This window comes from Anopheles coluzzii, chromosome X (assembly GCF_943734685.1).
Source record: "Anopheles coluzzii chromosome X, AcolN3, whole genome shotgun sequence".
Taxonomy (NCBI): Eukaryota; Metazoa; Arthropoda; class Insecta; order Diptera; family Culicidae; genus Anopheles; species Anopheles coluzzii.
This window is the reverse complement of record NC_064669.1, coordinates 7,296,387-7,317,797: the sequence shown is the minus strand read 5'-3', so window position 1 is coordinate 7,317,797 and position 21,411 is coordinate 7,296,387. Positions and strand designations below refer to the sequence as shown.

At 49.2% G+C, this 21,411-nt stretch overlaps 2 protein-coding genes across 8 annotated transcripts in view; one reads left to right on the top strand and one right to left on the bottom strand.

Moving 5' to 3' along the window:
- LOC120959902 (rho-associated protein kinase 1) overlaps window positions 1–21,411 on the bottom strand; it is a 212,346-nt gene that overhangs the window by 188,525 nt on the left and 2,410 nt on the right. For 4 of the 6 annotated variants that reach the window (XM_040383664.2, XM_040383657.2, XM_040383672.2 and 1 more), the window contains exons 4-12: window positions 19,130–21,103; window positions 16,584–16,732; window positions 16,293–16,514; window positions 15,501–16,202; window positions 15,126–15,412; window positions 14,342–14,526; window positions 14,163–14,274; window positions 13,712–14,074; window positions 10,811–13,633 (exon numbers count right to left, since the gene is read on the bottom strand). In XM_040383664.2, coding sequence (XP_040239598.1) covers window positions 13,534–13,633; window positions 13,712–14,074; window positions 14,163–14,274; window positions 14,342–14,526; window positions 15,126–15,412; window positions 15,501–16,202; window positions 16,293–16,514; window positions 16,584–16,732; window positions 19,130–21,103 — 4,094 coding nt within the window. In that variant the 3' untranslated portion in view covers window positions 10,811–13,533. Of the gene's footprint in view, window positions 1–10,810; window positions 13,634–13,711; window positions 14,075–14,162; window positions 14,275–14,341; window positions 14,527–15,125; window positions 15,413–15,500; window positions 16,203–16,292; window positions 16,515–16,583; window positions 16,733–19,129; window positions 21,104–21,411 lie in introns of those variants that run through there. The other 2 variants (XR_007452254.1, XR_007452255.1) reach the window with 1 other exon arrangement.
- On the top strand, window positions 309–6,647 carry LOC120959925 (rab GTPase-binding effector protein 1). Of its 2 annotated transcripts, none has more exons than XM_040383712.2 (5): window positions 309–527; window positions 617–799; window positions 892–1,169; window positions 1,274–1,381; window positions 4,406–6,647. In XM_040383712.2, the coding sequence occupies exons 2-5, from the start codon at window positions 646–648 to the stop codon at window positions 5,801–5,803; spliced, it is 1,938 nt and encodes a 645-aa protein (XP_040239646.1). In that variant the 5' UTR covers window positions 309–527; window positions 617–645; the 3' UTR covers window positions 5,804–6,647. The 2 variants fall into 2 exon arrangements, with proteins under 2 accessions (XP_040239646.1, XP_040239635.1); XM_040383701.2 differs by having other exon boundaries at window positions 311–527; window positions 1,274–1,393.

Below are 21,411 nucleotides of genomic sequence, written 5' to 3'. Positions count from 1 at the left end.
AACGAATAAATAAAAAGAAATAAGTTCAAAGTTATCCAAAATAAACACATTTTCTTAACTTCTCGAGCTATTCAGTACCAAAACAATATATTCACCTTGGTAATCAACATCAAAAGCCCGCAGACAATAAACGTAAAATTGATTTGGTTTTCTGTTTTTGTTTAACTAATATAAGTCCACATTTTATAAAACATACCTGCATAAAACCGCTTATATTTTAAATTACGATATTTGCTGTTGTTCTCTGTCGCAAAAACGGAAGGAGTGTGCTTGTAAAATCGAATCGTATACAAATTCCGCTACACCACGTTCACAGTGTGGGCAGCGAACAACGCACACTGCGAAACCCATCTGTCACGCGGAAACACATTGACAGAGAAGAAAAGAGTGCACTCACACACGCACACAGACACACACACACATACATACATACAGAGAAGAAAAATAACGAAATCGAACCAAACCTTTGGTTGTAGTTTTCTCCCTACTGCTGGCTGGCTGCTGCTGCCGGGTGTCACGGATGAAAGGTAAACATTGCTCATTTGTTCGGGGTTTTCCTATTAAAAAAAAAACACACTAAAACAAGAAAACACTTTCCACTGCTCTCCACGGCTAGCTTTATAGACAGGCAAGCAGCCCGAACCGATGGAAGGGGAAAAGGAACAGACGGTGGAACCGTCACCGGCCGCCAGCGCCGCGAAAGAGGAGTCGGCCACGGCCCAGAAGGAGCTGGCCCGGATGCGGGAAGAGTTCAACCAGCAGCGGGCCCGCATGAAGGAGCTGTACCTAGCCAAAGAAAGTACGGGCACCGTCCGCCGAAAACGATGCAAACCAGCGTGTACTCCCTGTTTCGCAATTTTCATCTTTTTCCCCCGCCCTTCGCCCCTGCAGATGAGTGCAAACGGCACGCGGCCGAAGCGACGGCCGCCCGGAAGGAGCTCGAGGAGGCGAAAGCCCAGCTACGGATCATGGAGTACAGCCGGGAGAAGGACGCGGAGGAGCAGCGGAACAAGGTGGAGGACGAGAACCGCACCCTGAAGCAGCTGGTGAACGAAACGCTCGACGAGTCGTCCTGCATGCGGGAGTCGGTCCAGCAACTGCAGGACGAGAACGGCCGCCTGCTGGAGGAGATCCGGCAGCTGAAGGAGGAGCTGGCGGACAGTAACCAGGTAATCCAGGGGTAACTACAGCTGGGTTGGGCTCCATAATTTACTCTTCCTTTTTTTTTTTTTGTTAACCATTCGGCACTTACTTCTGCTGCCCTACCCGGTAGGTTTCGCCGAGCCTCGCCAAAACGGTCCAGCAGGCGAAGAAGATAATACTCAAGCTCGGGGCGGCCGACTCGAGCAGCTGCGACAATCTGGAGGAATCAATGCGGAAGGTAAAGAAATATGTACGTATGTATTGTGATGATCGGATTTCGGCCAAATTCGAGTGTTCGACATTGTTTTTTCCCCTATTTTTTTTATAAATTCAAATTAAGCAACGGGTTAACTTCCGGTGGTGTTAGTACTCCGTTTGTAATGCTGTAGTATTGTTTTTGTTTATACTAATTATATACTGCTTACATTTACATTCGCCTCCAATTTCAAATCCAAATAATACAGCAGGGTTTTCCAGGGGTTCTCATAGTTGTGGGACACTTCCTTGACTCTTTCCTATTAGAAGTGACCTTCATATGTTGGAAATTAGACTCGATGGCACCCTTTTTGGACAGGCTCGTAGGAAATTCCTGTTGAATATGTCCAACAAGAGTGCTATAGAGTCCAATTCACATTACATTATGTTCATTTCACGAAAGAAAGAGTTAATAAAGTGTCCCACAGCTGCTCCTAGAAACCCCTGTAATATGTAGAACTCCTCCTTTGCATCTATACCCTTATTCAAGGCTTATGCGTGTTACGCTGTCCCGTAGTACTTATTTAATACTTTAATGTTTAACATTTATTTAAATTGCGCTTTTGTTTTGCGTTTTTTTTTTGGTTTGTTTTATATGTAAACACATATCTAATGTACGTACTATGCACAACCCGCCCGTACACACACACCCGCGCATAAACTTGCTTCTCTCTCGCTTTCTCTTTCGCTCTCATGATGGTCTATCTATCTGTGCCCTTTCTCCGTCCATCTTTCCACGATGTGCTTCCCCGCTGCCGCCGCGTGACCGCATGTCCGCTTGCTATCCGACACGCCATGCACCAACGCGGCCAACTGTCATAATCAACTATCTGAAACGCGAGAGTAGGGCGCCTCTCGCCGTACGGGAAGCATGAAAGTCAAACGTAGCTAATTTTGTTTAAATTTGCTGCAACGAGTTTAGTGCTCTCGTCGAGTACAGTGTCTGTGCGTTTATTTTGTTTTTCTGTTTTGCACTGTCCGCCGAGCCCGGCGCGGGAAATGGATCCTTCGGCGACGGTCGATGTGGTAAGGCAGCTGTGAGGTGTTTGTGGGAGGGCGGAGTGTTGGGGATGATTATTTTTTTTTTTTTTTGAATGATTTTTCGCTCCAAACAGCAGGGAGCAGCAGCCAGAAGGGACGATAGAAAGCTTAGAAATGTGTGTGTGTGTATTTTTGTTCTTTTTTTTGCCCAGCGTGTCGTGTCAGTTTATGTTCATGTGTGTGTGTGGGTATATATCAACATAGATGTTTTGGTTTTGTGTTGTCTTGTGAGTGTGTTTTTTAAATATTTTTTTGGTCAGGACAGGAAATAGTTAAAACAAGTATCCAAATAGTGCTTTGTTAAATTGTGTCGGCACTGTCTAGTGAAATTGCGGACAATGTTTGACACACCTACACACACATATGCAGTACAATTGTTGCGTACGAGCAAGTGCAATTGCAATTGTTGCGGTTGCAGCGCACGATCGGAACCGGAATGCGGAAGTGACCGGGGGCAGGGTGGTGGATGTATATGTGTGTGAGAGTGTCTCTCGATCTGGCCATACTATTAGCAGCTACGAGCCTAACCTACCCGATGCTAGCGATGCCACGGCTACGTAGCAATAAAATGGTGGCCAAGCGCCCCTCCAAAGCCTCTTTCGGGCCCTAGCAAGCTAGGGATGCATTATTGATCTTCGCTGCCAGAGGAGCGTGTAGACTGTTCGGAAATTGATTGCAAAGTGTAAGACTGGTGGGGGGTCTTTCCAGAGCTGCTTAAATCTGACATCATTTAGAAATTTACCCCGTTTTGTGTGCAAGAGATGCTGCAATCCATGAAGAGTTAGCCCTACTTTCGAGTGTTTTAAACATTTTATTGTCTTTGTGTATGTAATCATTAGAAAATACGCCCCTAGAGCTTAGCAGTGTGTACTAGTGATGGGTAAAGTTGGCAAAAATACGGAGTCAACTTCGATAATTTCGGAATCGACTCTGGAAGGTAGGTCCGACCAGCATTATCCAGAGTCGTTCGGAATCGCCCGGAGTCATCCGAAGTCGTCCGTAGTCGGAGACTTCCGGAGTCTTTCGAAGTCGTCGGAGTCGGCCGGAGTCGTTGAGAGACGAAGTCATCCGGAATCAGTTCGAGTCGAAGTCGTCAAACCACAACGAAATAAAATGCCTGATCATAAGCACGTTGCATCCGACGGATTTTGATGTCTCCGAACGACTCCGGACGACTCCGTCTCCCAACGCCTCTGAACGACTCCGAACGACTCCAGACGACTCTAGACGACTCTAGACGACTCCAGACGACTCCAGACGACTCCTTCTTCCAATGATTCCGGTTCTGAACGATTCCAACTTCGGACGACTCCGTCTCCCAACGATTCCGAACGATTCCGAACGACTCCGGATGACTCTGGACTACTCCGAACAAATCCGGACGATTCCGGACGAGTCGGACTTCGGCGGACATTAACGACTCCGAACGACTCCTGATGACTCCGGCTGATTCCGGAGAACTCCAGACGACTCCAACTCCGGACAACTTCCAACGACTCCTAACGACTCCGGACGACTCCGTCTTCCAACGCCTCTGAACGACTCCGAACGACTCCAGACGACTTCAAAAGACTCCTTCTTCCAATGACTCCGGCTCCGAACTCCCAATGACTTCGGGCAACTCCGGACGACTCCGACTCCGAGCGGAACTATTGGTTCAGTTTTTGATGGGATCGGAGTCGTGAGTGTGCTCCAAAGAGCACATCACTAGTGGGTAGCTTAATAGCTGTGGTGGGCGATGAGCTCAACACTATCACTTCTGTTTTACCTATTAGCATCGTGGTTTTGGTATCTTTTCCTTTTCTTAACCATGTTCTCAATAAGCTACTGGGATAGGTACTGTGTGTGTGTGTGTTTGTAAAATGCTTTGTTGCAACACTAATGCACTAAACTGCGCAAATAAGAAAAACAAGCGTATTAAATTCCCCCTTTCGTTCTAATTTTTCTCCAAATCAAACACACATAGGCACAGGAAGATGCGGAAGTGTTGCGTTCGCTGGTCGTCCCGCTGGAGGAGGAGATCAAGTCGCTGAAGGAAAAGCTGCGGCTCGCGTACGAGGAAATCGAGACGTACAGTGCGACGCGTGACGCGCCGAAGCGCGAGGCCAGCAGCAGCAGCAGCAGCCACAGCAGCCACAGCAGCAGCAGCGCGCAGCAAACGTCTGCGATGCTCGGCATGATCGGCGCCCAACCGGCACCACCCGAAGGCGAGCCGGCGGAGAAACCGTGCGAACGGTGCGCCGCCCACGAGGCCGCCCTGGCCCGCCAGCAGGAGGAGGAGCGGAAGCGCACGGCCGGCTGGGAGAAGAGCCTCGAGCGGCTGCGGGAGCAGGTGGCGAAGGAGGCGGCCCTGCGCGCCGACCTCGAGGTGCAGTGGCACAAGAAGCGCGAGGAGCACAAGAACGAGGTGCAGAAGCTGACCGACTGGGCGACCGAGACGGAGCGGGCGCTCGACAAGCTGCGGCGCGAGTACGGCCAGCTGAAGGTGGCGCTGCGCGACGAGCTGCAGAAGCTGACGCAGGAGCGCGAGCACGTGTGCTACCGGCTGAACGGGCTGCAGCAGGACAACGACTTCCTGTCCGGCAAGTACGTCGCGAGCTCGGACGCGCTCAAGGACCAGGAGATCAACCTGCCGCAAAGCATCGAGGAGCTGCAGGAGCTGGTGCTGACGCTGCACGAGAACCTGATCGTCACCAAGGCGGGCTGCGAGTTCGCGGAGCGGAAGGCGCGCAGCATGCAGGACGAGGTGGCGCTGCTCCAGGAGCAGCAGCACTGCCGCGACCGGGAGGCGAAGAAGGCGGAGCAGCACTACCACCAGAAGCAGCACCAGCTGCACGAGCAGCTGCGCAAGCAGCAGCACGACTTCCAGCTGCTGGACAGCCTGCGCAGCGAGCTGGAGTGTGCGGAGGTGGAGCACAAGAAGCAAAACTCCGAGCTGCGCATGCAGATCATCGAGCTGCAGGCGGCGAACGAGCGGCTCGACCGCCAGAACGGGGACCTGCGCAGCAAGATGACGGTGCTGCAGGAGGACCTGGCGAACAACGAGGCGGTGCAGAAGGACTTCGTGAAGCTGTCCCAGTCGCTGCAGATGCAGCTGGAGAAGATCCGGTCGGCGGACACGCAGGTCCGCTGGCAGGACGACGACGACGTCGACCAGTGCCCGAACTGCAAGAAGGAGTTCACGGTGACGCGGCGCAAGCAGCACTGCCGGCACTGCGGCACGATCTACTGCCAGCCGTGCCTGGGCAAGTCGGTGCCGAGCGGCCCGAACCGCAAACCGGCCCGGGTGTGCGACGTGTGCCATACGCTGCTGGTGCAGGACACGGCACCGTACTTCAGCCGGGAGCCGCCCCAATCACCCTAAAAACCGGCGCTCGGTTGGCGCTCCGCCACAGCCAAAACACAGCAAAGCACGTGATTTATGCTAATGATTAGTACGGTAACTACTCCCCATTCTTCCTTTCCCCACTCCACACACACCTGTTACTTCGATGTGTTATGCAGCAGAGAACCCCGAAAACGCAAGGCACCAAGGCAACGAATTTATTCGTTGGTGATGCCCCACTTTGAATCATTTGCTGCGCACACGGTGCTGCTGGGTGCCTTTTTTTCTTTCTTTTGGTTTAGTGTTTTAAAGCGCTCTACCCCCTTTCCCAACCTTGGAACACGTTTTCCTACGTTTCGGGCCTTGAAACTCCGGACAGCGTGGAAGCGTGTGCACTCGTGTAAAGTTGTAGAAATATGTTATTTACCAGAGAAGTAAGGATGCCAGTAGCGACGAGAGACAGAATGGTTTAGCAAAAACGAAACAAACAAAAAAAAGGACCACCATTCCTTCCCCTAGCTTTAGTGCTCACAGGTGCGCGTGTTTGACCCATTGCAAGCCGTCTGCGCCGCCGTGGTAGTCGGGTTTTTCGTGTGTTTTTTTTTTATTTGTTTTATGTGTAAGAAGGAAAGTGTGCAATCACCAGAGGGCGTGTGAGACGAAATTTGTGGCTCGGCTCGTTGCGAAAAGCGCACTGCAATTACCACCGCAAGGTGATGAATGAATGACTATTATTCGGACCTGGTGGACCGGACGCAAATTTCGGCGACGAAAAATTTGGATCGAAATTTGGAAGTTTGTTAAGATTGTGCTACTGGTGACGTTATATCAAATAAAAATGTAATACTCTTGCATTACACCAGCATATTGGAGTAATTGATGAGTGGATGACTGTTTCTTTTTTAAGCGAGCGAAAGAAAGTAAGGAAAATACAAGGCGAGAGGAAGGGATGAAATTGTATGTCCCGTCGTATTTGCAAAAAAATCCCGATTTGTCCGAATCCTCAACATGAATAGCTCTCTAAGTTGACGGTCTCTTGAAGATTCACCTCAGAGAGATTTCACTGTAATTGGATTGGTTTCAGCTGTAAACCGTTGGGTGCACGTTTTTAAGAAAATTGCAATGAAGTCAATAGAGTGCCGTGATTTCATATACTGTGGTACCCTGCATAACGAGCAAATCTGAATATCTCTCTCTCTCTCTCTCTCTCTTGAGGCCCTATTACATTACAGGAATAATTCCGGTATTCATATGTCGGTGACCACATTAAAATCTGGCAAGGTAATAGTCACCAATGTCCCCAATGCCTTGAAAGAATAAAATCTCGCATAACGAGCATTATCATGTGTGTGCCTGGTACGTTTTTTGGTGCCGATGTGGAGTTAAGATGCAACGATCGGTTTGAATTGAGCATTTCTATAATATTGATTTTCGCTTAGGTAAAATAGAGCTTCAACACTAAGCATCATTTCATATAATACTATTGCTAGGAAGAAACGTGTATTGCCCATATGGTGCTCGTCTCCTAATATTTCACATGGCCAATTAGCGAAATTGGAAGATGTCAGTATCGGAACCGTACGAGACCGCTTTCCCTCGAGAGAATTCCAGCTTCGAAGATGCGCCGCAAAGTGGTCGAAAACCTGGACATGAGGACCAAAAGTCTTTTACGGATTTACGGATCAGAATAGGTTCATGATAGGTTCCAGAACCGGTATGAGTTTACTATCAGTTCCCGGTCCTATATGGGTTTACTTTCAGTTCCAGGACTGATATGGATTCATGATCGGATCCAGGATAGAAGTGTGCCAAATGAACCAGAATTTCACGGTTCATTCAGTTCACGTGAAAAAATGAATGTACCGCTTCACGACAAACAAACGCTAAGGTTCTTTTTATATATCAAGTTAAGAAAAAACATGAAAATGAGTACAAACATTCAAGATCATTTTGAAATAATGAACAGAAAAACCTACCAACATTCGCAAATTTAGGGGAAACAACAAGAAATGGTCGAACTGTTAGTGTGAGTCGCTTTCTAGGGTGAAATGATAGATTGTAACCAATACTGGTTTGCTTTTCATGCGATCATACCAACGGAGTTCGGCAGTTCTACCGATTTTTCAATAGTGTACCGGTTCACAGACTTTAAAGGTATTGCTGTTTACAAAAGAACGAATGAACCGAAATCACGTTCACGTTCACAGCAATGAACGACTCAGTTCACTCACGTTCACTCAAAAGAACCGAAATGCCCACCTCTACTCCAGGACCAGTATGAGATCATGAGCGGTTCCAGGGCAGGTATGGGTTTATGATCGGTTCCAGGACCAGTATGGATTCATGGCAGGATCCAGGACAAGTATGGGTTCATGATAGGTTCCAGAATCGGTATGGGTTCATGATAGATTCCAGAATCGGTACGGATTCATGATAGGATCAAGGACTGGTATGGGTTCATGATAGGATCCAAGACCAGTATGGATTCATGATAAGTTCCATGACAAGTATGGTTTCATGATAGGTTCCAGAATCGGTATGGGTTCATGATTGATTCCAGGACTGGTATGGGTTCATGATAGGTTCCAGGACTAGTCTGAGTTCATCATAGGTTCCAGAATCGGTATGGGTTCATGGAAGGATCCAGTTAAAGTATGGATTCATGATAGGATCCAAGACCAGTATGGATTCATGATAGGATCCAAGACCACTATGGATTTAAGATAGGTTCCAGGACTGGTATGGGTTCATGATAAGTTCCATGACAAGTATGGGTTCATGATAGGTTCCTGAATCAGTATGGATTCATGATTGATTCCAGGGCTGGTATGGGTTCATGATAGGTTCTAGGACCAGTATGGGTTCATAATAGGTTCCAGAATCGGTATGGGTTCATGACGTGATCCAGGATAAGTATGGATTCATGATAGGATCCAATACCAGTATGGGTTCATGATAGGATTCAAGACCACTATGTATTCAAGATAGGTTCCAGGATTGATATGGGTTCATGATAAGTTCCATGACAAGTATGTGTTCATGATAGGTTCCAGAATCGGTATGAGTTCATGATTGATTCCAGGATTGGTATGGGTTCATGGTTGATTCCAGGACTGCTATAGGTTCATAACAGCTTCCAGGACCGGGATATGGGTTCATAATCATTTCTTTACCAGTTTGATCAGTATTGGTTACTGCACCGGCATATGTTCAGGAACAGGTTCCGGACCTTCATTCGATCATGAGCAGTTCTTGAACCAGAAAAGGTTATGTATAAGTGCCAGAAACAGTATGGATTTGGTGTTGGTTAGAGGTCTCTTAAAGGGTCGTCATAAGTCCTTTATTTTAATTGGGTTTCAAGAGTATCAATTTTGATGTTCTCATTAGGGTAAAAGGGATTTTTGAAATTTAGTTGCATAGCAAAACTAGTGTGGAAAAATAAAGTTAATGGTTTCTGAATTCTTAAACCTAATCGATATCCCGTATTTTTCTCACGATTGTAGACATTTCTCAAGCAAATCGTGCGATAAAATCAATAAATCAACACTATTTCCTTCGTTTGTTTGTTTGTTTATTATTGTAAATGTATCGCGTGTGGTGTTTTGTTTGCTTATTTTTCGCTGTGGGCTTTCTGTGGTTACACAATCGTTACCATTACACATTCATTTCCCCTACGGTCCACCACAGAACGTAGTGGCTCTCTCCCTCCCTCGTTTGCTCCGAAGTTCGGTATACAAAACGTTCCCACTGCTTTGCTTTCCCAACGTTCGGCTATTTACATTTGGCAGAAGAAGAAGGTCGCTCCGTGTTCAGTTACTATCTTCAGTTGCCCGCGCTCGACGATCATTATCCGTTTACGGAACAAACACGAGCCGGCCACCCTCTTCCGGTTCCCCGGCAACCATTAGTTGCATCGCGGTGATACTAGTTTTTGATTGTTTCTTCTTTTCTTCTTTTAAAAAAAAATCATAATTATGCGCTGTTTCGCAATCATACGTTTCGAGTTCTTCCTCACCAAGGCACTTATATCATTCGCCACCGGAATCCATTACTTTTTTTTAATAACCCATTCACATCCTCCATCCATCTCTGTACAGGAATATTAGCTTCCACGCGCCTGTCCCTAGCTTTCTAAGCGGATCTGGCCGCACTTACGAGTTTCCTAGTAGATAGTAGTAGATTCGTTGTTCGTAATTTGCTTCCCTCTCTCTCTCTCTCTCTTTCTTTTTCATGATTTTTGTTAACCGTATAGAACGATTCGAAAATGTTTGCTCGCTAATTACGGGCGATGGAGTAAACAGGTTCCTATAACGCCCGGACAGGATCCGCGCCCATCCAGGACCGTCCTACCGCACAGGCAAGGACTGACTATGTCCGGTTTACAGTGGTACAGTGTTAAGTATTGTCACACCCTATTCTGTCGCGTTCGCATCGTGGCGCATCGTGCCATATACAGCGCAAAGCCCACAAATTCCACAAATTCCAATAAGAAAAGAGAATCCCCAACCGAACGCCAACAATACCGCAAAAAAAATACTACACACACCTACAGAACACCGATCCCTACTCCCTAAAAGTCCCTAACACAGGTTGCCGTGTCAACTAAGCTCAATTTCAACATCATCAGCCTTGGTTGGTTAAGAATTTAAAATTCTCAATCCCCCCGTGCCAGAGCATTACAGAGGGAGGTACAAATAAAAAAAAATGTTGTAAAACTCCCTCCCCTTGCTGCCTGCTGCTACCAATATCGAGACATTAAAAAAACAATCCGATTCCGGTTTCGTGCGGTAGCGCAGCAGACGTTAACAATTCAATCTTGTTGTGTTTGTTCTTTTCTTCATTTTTCACCGTGTCTAAGTTACCTAATAACCTAAGTAAAAAAATAATATGTTAACTTTTGTTCACCCTCAATCGCAACATTGTACCCTACCAGACACGCACAGAGGCGTGTCGTTAAATTCACTAAATCGTCTATGAATACTTCTGTCCAATGTTAAATACACACACACACAAACACATATCATCGACTCTCGATGGTGAATGCCGTTTATCTCTCTCTCTCTCTCTCTCTCTCTCTCTCTCTCTCTCTCTCTCTCTCTCTCTCTCTCTCTCTCTCTCTCTCTCTCTCTTTCTCTCTCTCTCTCTCTCTCTCTCTCTCTTTCTCTCTCTCTCTCTCTCTCTCTCTCTTTTTCTCTCTCTCTCTACACCTTTAAAACGCCACGCAATACGTCCCCAGTTTTTAACGTGTTTCTTACATTGTTTAAGTCTTTCAAACCACAACATACAAAGATAAATTCGTACGATAACTTTACATTACAGATACAGTGCAATATAACAAACAAACAATAAACCCAGCAAACTGCCATGATTGGTTTGCATAATAATAATTACAAAAAAAAAAAACTAATACAAAGTATCATGGGTTTTTGTTTGTTTTGCCTACCACGGGGACCAAGCCCGGTTTGGAGCAGGACTGACTGTCCTGCTATGGGTACACCCGCACGTCACTGATGGTCAGGCTGCATTGGTCGCTAAGGCAGACCCCATTAACCTGCTAAGGTTGATGCGCCAAATAAAAAGTAGAAGCAAACGGGTGTTTCTGTCCGAATGCTTAAGGTTTTTTTTTCTTTTATCCTAAGAGAAGATACATCCAAAGAATTGTTACCAAATTTGCACAGACCGGAAACGCATTGCGCGACGTGCAAGCACACTCAAGATATTATATGTTTAACATCGGCTACTTTCTGCTACTTCTAAAAAAGAAAGATAAAAGTTAACGATTTTTTGTTTATAGATAAATATATACACAGCAATCGAAATTGAGGGCGGGCAAAATTGCTGGACTAACGAACTATTCACCAGTTGTATATATATAATGTGTGTGTGTATGTGTGTTTACAATCTGTTTTCAATGTAACAACGGCTGTTAGCTTAAATTAGGTATAGCGTAAAAAAAAAACAAAGAAATAAAACAATGTACGTTCGTTTACTAACGGAAATACCACGATGCTTACAGTACAGCGGAATGCAGTGGATGAAGTTCGATACTGAAATGGGGGCGGATGGATGGAAATAGAGGGCGGGGGGCGCGCTCGGTTAGGGCAAAGGCGACGGCACACACGGCGCCCGCCGCTGAGTTTGGAAATGTTTTTGAAAGCGCCGGCATTAAATAAAGCTCGTCACCGCCCACATACATATACTTAGCTATGACTGAATGGCAAAGATGCGCCGCCGTCCATAGTGTTGCCTGGCGTGTGATTTTGTACAGCAACAATTTCAAGCATAAAAAAAAAAACAAAAAAACGGAGTAATCGTCTTTGGCAGCGCCAGAAATGTATAAGTTTCGCCGCATGGAATTGTTTTTGCATAATGTTTTTAATTTGCATGGAGGGTTTTGTTGTTGTTTTTGTTGTTGTTTGTGTCTCTTTTGTTCGAGTGACCCGTCGTCGTTATAACTACTCAACACGAATGAACCACGCGAGGTGAACGTATTCTCTTCGTACGTTGGGGTGATGAAAGCTAGCCGGTTCATAAATGCGGATAATTTCTTCTTCGTGTTCACCGCCACCCACTCTGAGCAGTTTTTCCTAAGCAATGCGGCCGCTTTTGGACCGTTCCTTCTGATTAAAAAGGTAAAATGTTTCCTGTCTTCAAGGTTCAGTTCTCCGATTTTTGTTTGTTTGTTTGTCTACGCTCCTCGTGCTAGCGTATTCGCGAAAAAAAAATCAAATCAATACAAATGTTGGACATTGCAAGCACGCCCGGCTGGCGTTTTCGTGAGCGTGGGCCATCCCTTTTCCTTCTCACGTTAAAAATCGATCCTGCAATCAATTAAGAGCACGCATAAGAGAGAGAGAGATAGAAAGAGAGAAAGAAAGTGGGAGAATATAGGTGTATGTGTGTAGGCGTGCATGAAACGTGCAACGCTCTGTCAACAAATTCTAACGCAAATTCCCTAACCCTAAGCTTCCTTCCTCGCATAACAACGCGCAAAATGCAAAATCTTCGAAATCCGATGCCACCACCATCGCACCGGTTCTGCTTCTTACAGCCTACTGTGGGAAACTGACCACGAGAACCGACGTTTCTGCTTCTTTTGTTTGTTTGTTTGTTTGTTTTTTTTTTCGTGCGCAAAATACTGATGCTGCGCCTTTTATGACACGAGTGGTGGTTTGTTTCTTCCCTGTTACTGTGTAAAATGAAATGCATTTTCTCTTTACCTCTCTGTCTCTCTCTCTGTGGAATTCTTCTTTTCAGTATCACAAAACAAGGGTGAGGATGAAAGAGGGTGCGATATAAAGCTATTGCAAAAACAAAAGGACAAACGAGCCGCGCCACCAATCGCGCAAATGATCGTAAGACGGTCCCTCCGGGGCATATGTTTGTTTATCGTTTTTTGGAATGGAAAGACAACCGGAACAGTTACGTAATAGGTTTATCTAAGTCTGCCTCAAGCTTTCACTCTCTCCCCCTCTCTATCTCTCTCTTTTTCTCCGGCTCCTTCTTTATCTCTATGTTTGTGTATGTCACATTTTAAGACATTCACCGTAATGCCGTAATGCTAGCGAAAAGAAAGAAGGCAACTAAAGGATAGAGAAGAGCGGTATTTAACAAAAAACCCGCTACCGGGACGTGTAGCTGATGTGTGTGCGCACAGCCCGCAAGCTTAATAATAAAATATGCCTCCCTTTGCCCGAACAGACGTAGGGTTGGACGCGCGCGGTTGACGCGCTGTGTCTGCTCCGTGGCGCTTCGCCCGGACCGGGCCATCACGGTGGCGATTGCTTTAGCGATGCGTTCGAGGGCAGGGTGGCCGATCGCTGTACCACCGCTGCCGTGCTTGGCTTGTTGTTCGAGCGCGCCGATTGGCTGAAAGTTTAATGTGAGATTTAATGTCAGAGCAGCACAGCTAAACGAAAAGAAAAAAAAACAGAAAAGGTGCCTTACCTGGGCGAAACCTTTGCTGAATCCATGCTGTTGTTGGAGTTGCTGGTGGGCAGATTGTTACCATTGCTGCCGATGCCGCTGCTGGTGCCGCCGGTGCTGCTGCCACTGTTGCTGCCGCCGCCGGTGCTGCCCATCGTCGACGTGTTGCCGCTGCCGCCGAGCGTACCGACGTTGTTGGTCGAGTTGGCCTTGTAGCCGCTCTTCTGGATGCGCTTGGACAGGCGCGTCACCCAGCGGTGCTGGTCCTCGTTCGAGGTGGCGAGCAGCAGCATCTCGCGCGCATGGTTCGGATCGTGGTGCAGCTTGCACGGTGCGAGCGGATTGTTGTTGTCCACGTGTTCCTTGTGCAGCTTGAACCGACAGCTGTAGAGGTACAGGAGCACGCAACGGGCAATTAATAGCTGTCCTTTATGGGCACAACAAGCCGCGACACACCAGTCGGGCGACTTACCGTTTGCATTCATACGCCGGCAGTGACTTGAACACGTGCCACAGCGTCTTCTGGCACGAGGGAAGATCGCAAGTCGTTGGAATATGGTAACTGATTTGGAGGAACTCGTGGCCTGTGCGAAGAGAGTAACAGTGAGTTAGACTTTTTTTATTTTTGCGTGAGTTAATGCCCGAACGCACCTTTGTACTGCATCGTGAGCGGCTTCTCATCGCTACGGGACGAGCCGATGTCGGACGGCTGCTGCTCGTCGGGCCGGCGCGCCTCACCCTCGCCGGCGTACAGCAGCTGGAAGATGCGCGGTATTTCTTTGGGATCGGCCCGTATAACGTCACCTTGTGTTACCGGGCGGACATGGAACACTTTGCTGCAAATACGGCAACACGGACGGGAAAAGACGTGTGCGTCAGTCGAAAGAAACGTTTAACACCCACACCCACGATTCCGATTCCAATTCCACAGCCGATTCTGAATCTAATTCCGGATCCGGCGCCAATTCTGGAGCCGATTCTGATTCCAATTCCGGAGCCGATTCCGAATCTAATTCCAGAGCCGATTCCGAATCCAATTCTAGAGCCGATTATTAATTCAATTCCGGATCCATTCAGTTCTGGAGCCGATGCCGGAGTAGATGCCGGAGCCATCTCCGATTTTGAAATCTGCTCTGGAATCGGAATTGACCCGGAAATATCAATCAGCTCCGGAGTCAGAATCAGAAATGGTTCCGGAATCAGAGTCAATTGAAATCAGAAGTTTTAGATATGAACGCAGTCCCAGAATCTCCATGAGAATGTATCGTTTACAAGTAAATATAGGTTCTTGGCGGCTATCGATACAATCGTAGCTGCATATGACGCAAACGCTCATTCTCATCAGGATACCGAAATCAAATTCAATTCCGGAGCCGACTCTGGAACCGGTTCCTGAGCCGAAACTTCATTGCTCCCATCACTAGTGCGTTCGTACCTTAAATCGATGATGAGCAGTGGATCGCTCGTGTTTTGCTTGTCCAGCTCCGAGCTGTAGAAGATGATGCGCTTCGGAGACACGACCACGAACTGGCGCTTCCAGCCGTGCCGCTTGATGTTCTGCTTGTTCGGCACGCTCAGCCAGCCCTCGAAGATGGAGTCCTGGTTTTCCTCCATCATGTCGTTGTCGACCGAGGACAGCGAGGCCGTCTCGATTAGCTTCATCTGCAGGTGTTCGATTTCCGTCGCCTTGCAGTCGATCTCCATCTGGAGCTTGGTGTTGACCTGCGTTGAAATAGAAATAGAAATGTAAAAAAAACGTGACACTGCGTGGTAGGAAGTAAGGCGAATGCGCGACGGTGCCACCACTTACATCGATCTGGCGCGCCAGCAGGCTGACGGTTTCGTTGTGCTTCTGGCACATCTCGTCGTACTTCGCCCGCTCGACCGACAGCTCCTGCTGCAGCCGCTTGCTTTCTTTCTCCTTCTTGCGCAGCTCCGCCGTCGAGTTGACCTTCATCTTCTGCTTGCCGGTCAGGTTGTTGTCCTTGCGGTTCATGATCTCCGCCAGCTTGTTCACCGCCTGCTGCTTCAGGATCGTCTCGTTCACCAGCTTCGCCCGGCACTTGTCCAGCTCGCCGAGCTCGTACTTGAGCCGGTACAGCTCCTCCTGCTGCTTCTTGCTCTGCTGCAGCACGTCCTCCAGCTCGTACTCCTTGTTGCCGAGCGACTTCTTCAGCTCGGCCTCCGCATCCTTCAGCGAGGTGACGAGCGCCTCCTTCGCCATCAGCTCGTTCCGGTGCTTGGTGAGCAGATCCTTGAGCTCGAGCTCCTTCATCGTTTTCTCCTTCTCCAGGTCGGCGACCGTCTCCTCCGCGATCGAGCGCGCGAGCGCCTCGGTGTCGGCGCGCGCATTCGCCAGCTGCAGCTGGTGCATGATGTTGCTCCGCTCGTCGTCCAGCTTCTGCAGCTGGCGCATCCGGTCCTTCATCTCGTCCCGCAGCTCGTTGTACTGCGTTTTGTACAGCTTGGAGAAGTACTGTTCAACCTCCAGCTGGTCCTGGACTTCTTTCATCTGCAGCAAAACATAAAAATCAAAAGAAGTGTAGGAAAATAATGCTTATTTGCCCTTGCCCGGCAGATCATCATCGTCACACACACTAACCTGGAGAATGTCCGTGTTGTGCTGCTTTTTGATGTTGCTGACGTCCTCCTCCAGCTTCTTGCGCGCATCCCGAAGCTGTTGCACCTCCTTCTGCGACTGCATCTCCTTCGACTTGAGGTGGGCGACCTCCGAGCTCTGGAGGCTAATTTCCGACAGCAGGCTGTTCTTTTTGCTCTGCTCCTGCTCGAGCTGACTGTGCAGGGCGACCACCTTTTCCGATTCCTGCGCAAGCAAGCAAGCAAAGATGAGATTAATCCACGGAACAGCAACGCCCAAATTACCGAGTCTTACCTGCCGAAATTCGCCTTCAAGCTTTTGCAAGCGCTGCTGGATCTGACGGTAGTCAACCGAGAGCATCGACAGCTGCCGCTCCTTTTCCTGCGAGTTCTGCTCCGCCTTCTGACGGCCCAGCTTCTCCTCGGTGAGCTTGTTTTGCAGCGCTGTGTGGGAAAGCAATCAGTTGAGAGTATTTGAACTACATTCTGGAGACCGGACGGTGATGTTCGCACTGCTGTTAGCACTCCCAATTCGAAAATTCGACAGCGGACCATGCGACCTGGAAGCGTTTTCTGTGTTGCTGAAGCTTGTTCTGCCTGTTGCTGTTAAGGCAGCCCACGTGGGCAATCTTTTAGGATTTCTGAATGACGGAACATTCCAACGGTTTTGGTTTGGTTTGGCGCAAATTGAATCCCAGCCTTATGTTGGTTAGGGGCCGATAAGGACGAAACGAAGGCTCATTACAGTCTAGTACGAATTGCCATGTAGCTGAGCAGGGAAACCCCGCTATGTGCGACAGCAAAGTACGTCGGGCGAAAACTAGACTTGCAATGATTATAAAATGGCGACTAGAACCGCGACGAGTCGCTGTTGGAATATCAACTAATCTTTGAGAAAACGATCCTAAATCGATGAGACAACCTGCACGACGCAAGGTGCTTCCTAGATCTCCCCCTGACGCCGAGTCCTATTTGGTGCCTCTCTACTCTTTAACGCAACTCACGCTGGTCCTTCCTGCCTTCCCAGGTCAACTTGAATATCTCAACACAACAGTTAGGTGCTCGGTCCCTCCTTTCTGCTCTTCATCGTCCTTCAGCCCACTAGACATTTTTGTTTTGTGTTATTTCATAGAGACTTTAGGCCATTTGGCGGACATTAGCCTCTCCTGCAGGCAAATGATTTCGTCTTCAGGATCTAATCAATCTGTTTTCTCTCGTCCTCGTTATCCCAAACTATGTTTCCCTAATTTTCTCCCCAACTTTTTCTATGTCTCCCTCTCCCTCTCTCCCTATTTCTATCCCTGATAGCAGGTTCGCTAGATAATACAACATGTAGAAGCCTTTGGCTGACAAATTTTCAACACTATACAATTCACAATAATTGATTTACAATATACAATATTTGAAAAATACATACAAATTCGAAAATAAACAGTCTTCGAGCGTTTGAAATCAAACGGCTTGGTGTTGCACTAAAAAAAAAGAATGTCTTTGGTTATCGTATCACACTGCATCTGGTGTTAAACCACAAGCGCACAGCGCTCAAACCGTTGGTGATTGCAATCCTTCGACAACTGTGAAGATTCTTCGGCGGTTGCTGGCGCTGCTGAAATGGTAGTACAAATGCTTCATGGCGATCTCATAGCAAATAGCTCGCCTCTCGTCCTCGTTATCCCTTTATCCCAAACTCTCTGTCTATCTCTCTATCTCTGATAGCAACTTAACTAGATAATACAATATGGTAAAGCCTTTGGTCCACCAATTTTCAAGCATATACAATTTACAATGATTGATTTACAATATACAATAATTGAAAAAAAAGAAGCAAGTGCTCATTGTATTCGAGCGTTTCAAATTAAACGGCTTGGCGCTGCACTGCAGAACAAAATTGTATTTCTTCCAATATCATATCACTGCATCTGGCATTAAACCACAAGTGCACCGCGCTCAAGCCGTTGGTGTTTGCAATCCTCCAAGTACTGGACGAGGAAATCTACGACGATTGTTGGCGCTGCAAGTACTTTCTTACCGGCAAGTATCGAAGAAGAACAAAATACAACGATTCAACAAAGCAACGAAAAGCTTTCCTGATATTTTAGGCAATGCAGAGAGAATGCTTTTTGGTAGACATCGACGATCTCCAGAAGCTGCTTCTTCGTGTTCGCCCTACCAGCACACTACCCCGAATCTGCGCAAACTACTGCCTACGCCTGGGGACCTTCAAAGACAAAGAATCCGCATGTGCCTCCAACAGCTTTGGCCGTAGAATACACCAAAATTGGAACCAATACCAAGCCGCACACATCACGCCAACTGATCAGCGTTGCTTTCCAAAACTTCCGAACTTGCGGAGTGTTGCACACGCGTTTGGCGAAGGCGACTGTGGCACCTACACATTCCTGACCACGTGGGACACAAGCGGAAGCGGAGAAAGACGACGAATTCGATCGATCGAAACGGGTGAAGCGGACTCGACCAAAGCGGCGGGACGAACGAATGTTACATCCATCCAGCCACCTCGGGACGTGGCAGGGGGTCTCGTAGCAATGATGTCGTTTGTATAGAGTGCCCAAGAGCATCGGAACAACCATGGTTATTATACGAACGGCGGATAAATATTGTTAGTTCATTCTACAGAAATTCTGTTTCTGTGTACAAAATGGCAGAACCGTTAAGAGGTTAGCAACGAGAAGAAGAAGAAAAAACGAAACAAACAAGAAAGAAAGCAGATAGCTCAGCGCTGGTCACTCGCGAACTCACGGGGAACATCCTGGGACAGCTGAACGGACGGACGGGCAACAAGCTGTAGCGGGCGCAGTCCGGCCTCGGCCGGCGGCTTACCTTTCACCTCCTGCATGTTCGCCTCCTCGTTGTTGAGCAGCCGGGCCTTGGCCGTCTCCTGGTGCGCCTGCACCTCCTGCTCGTACCGGCACTGGACCGCCTTCAGCTCGCACTCGACCGACGCGTACTCCTTCTCCAGCTCGGAGATCCGGTCGACCAGCGTGCGGTTGTCCGCAAAGACCTGCTGCTCCCGGGCCGCCATCCGCTCCATATCGGTGCACATCGACTGCACCTTCACCTCCAGCTCCTTCTGCAGCTCCGTCCGCTTGATGCGCGTGCTCCGCTCCTGCGTCAGCTGGCTCTGCAGCTCCGCCAGCTCCTGCTGCAGCATGTCGCGCATCGTCTGCAGCCCGAGCATCATCGACTGCAGGTCGAGCGCCTTCTGCTCCGCGTTGCTGCTCAGCAGCCGCAGCTCCGCGATCAGCTTCTTGCTCTTCTGGCCTGACTCCACCTCCGCCTTGTACTTTTCCTGCACCTCCGCCAGCTGCTTCTCGAGCGCCCCGATCCGGTCGGTGTACTGCTGGACGCTGTTCTGCTCGCGCGTCCGCAGATTGCACTCCTCCTGCAGCCGCTGCTTCGTCTCCACCAGCACGCACTCGACCTTCTTGCGCGCCTCCAGCTCGCCGTCCGCCCGGCGCTGCACCTCGCGAAAGTTGTGCTTCAGCATCGTCAGGTCGCGCTCGTACTCGTTCGCGACCGTCTGGATGTCGGACTCGCGCTTCGTAATCAGCTCGATCTGCTGGCGCAGCGTGCGCTCCTGCTTTTCGTGCGCCTCGATCGTCTGCTTCTGGCGCTGCACCAGATTCTCCAGCCGCATCAGCTCGGCATTGTTCGACGGGCGGTGCCGGTGCACCTTCGCGCCCGTCCCCTCCCGGTTGTCGGTCGTGTCGCCGGCGCTGCCGTCCCCGTCCGCCGGTTCCGGCTCGCCCGCCAGCAGCTGGTAGTCGGGCGAGTAGGTGAACCCGATGAACGGCAGATGGTCCCCGGCGAAGGTGGTGGGCGTCGGGAAGTTGGTGCCGATGCTGCTCTTCCGCTTCACCTCCTCGAAGTTGCGCGTGTCGTCGTCGCTGCTCAGCTCCGGCACGACCGGCGGCACCGACTGGCGCAGGTTCTCGAACGTCCACGTGTCGTTCTCGAAGAACGGGTGCGACTTGATCTCCTCGACGCTGTGGCGGCCGAGCCGCACCGTCCGGTCGGACAGGAAGCCCTTGATCAGCGATTTGGCGTTCTCGCTGATGCGCGCGTTGTCCGGAAACTCGAGACAGTTTTTGTGGTCCATAATTTTGCCGTACGTGCCGACGAGACTGTCCGAGAAGAAGGGCGTGTCGCCGATCAGTATCTCGTACAGGAAGATACCGACCGACCACCAGTCGCACTCGCGCCCGTACCCGCCCTTCACGCCCTGGAACTGCAGCACCTCCGGGCTGATGTAGTCCGGCGTGCCAACCGCGTTCGACGACCGCACCAGCCCATCGTCGTCCATGCGCATGCACGTGCCAAAGTCGGCCAGCTTCAGATGGCCGTACTTGTCCAGCAGCATGTTGTCCGGCTTCACGTCGCGATGGATGAAGCCCATCTGGTGGATCGTGTCGAGCGCCAGCACCACCTCCATCGTGTAGAATAGCGCCCACTTCTCCGGTATCTCGTACACGTTCATCAGCCCGACGATGTCGCCGCCCGGCATGAAGTCCATCACCATGTACAGGTACTTCGCGTCCTGGAACGCGTAGTGCAGCTTCACGATCCAGTCCGAGTTCGCATTCGCCATGATGTACCGCTCCTCCCAGAAGAAGGCGGTGTCGGAGCGCGTCAGCATCTGGTACTTGGACAGCCGCTTCATCGCGTACACCTGCCTGGTCGCCTTCTGGCGCACCAGCAGCACCTCGCCGAACGAGCCGCGCCCGATCAGCTTGATGAAGGTGAAGTCGTCCGGGTTCATGCGCAGGCTGGTGATGTCAGTCGCTAGACTTTTATCTGCGCGCGCGCCCGTGTGTGTGTGCGTGTGTTGTATGGGAGAAAATGCGGGATGAGTGTGAAACAGTCCAGAGAGGGGAGAGGGGAGGAGGGGGGGGGAAGGGTATATTACAGGGTTTTCCAGGAGTTCTCAGAGCTGTGGGACACTTTGTTGACTCTTTAGTAAGTGAAATTCACTTAACGCAATTGGAATTCGACTCTATCGCACCCTTGTTGGACAAATCCAGCAGGAATTTTCAAGCAGCTTGTCCAATTTCCAACATTTGATGTTCACTTGCAATCGGAAAGAGTCAAGGAAGTGTCCCACA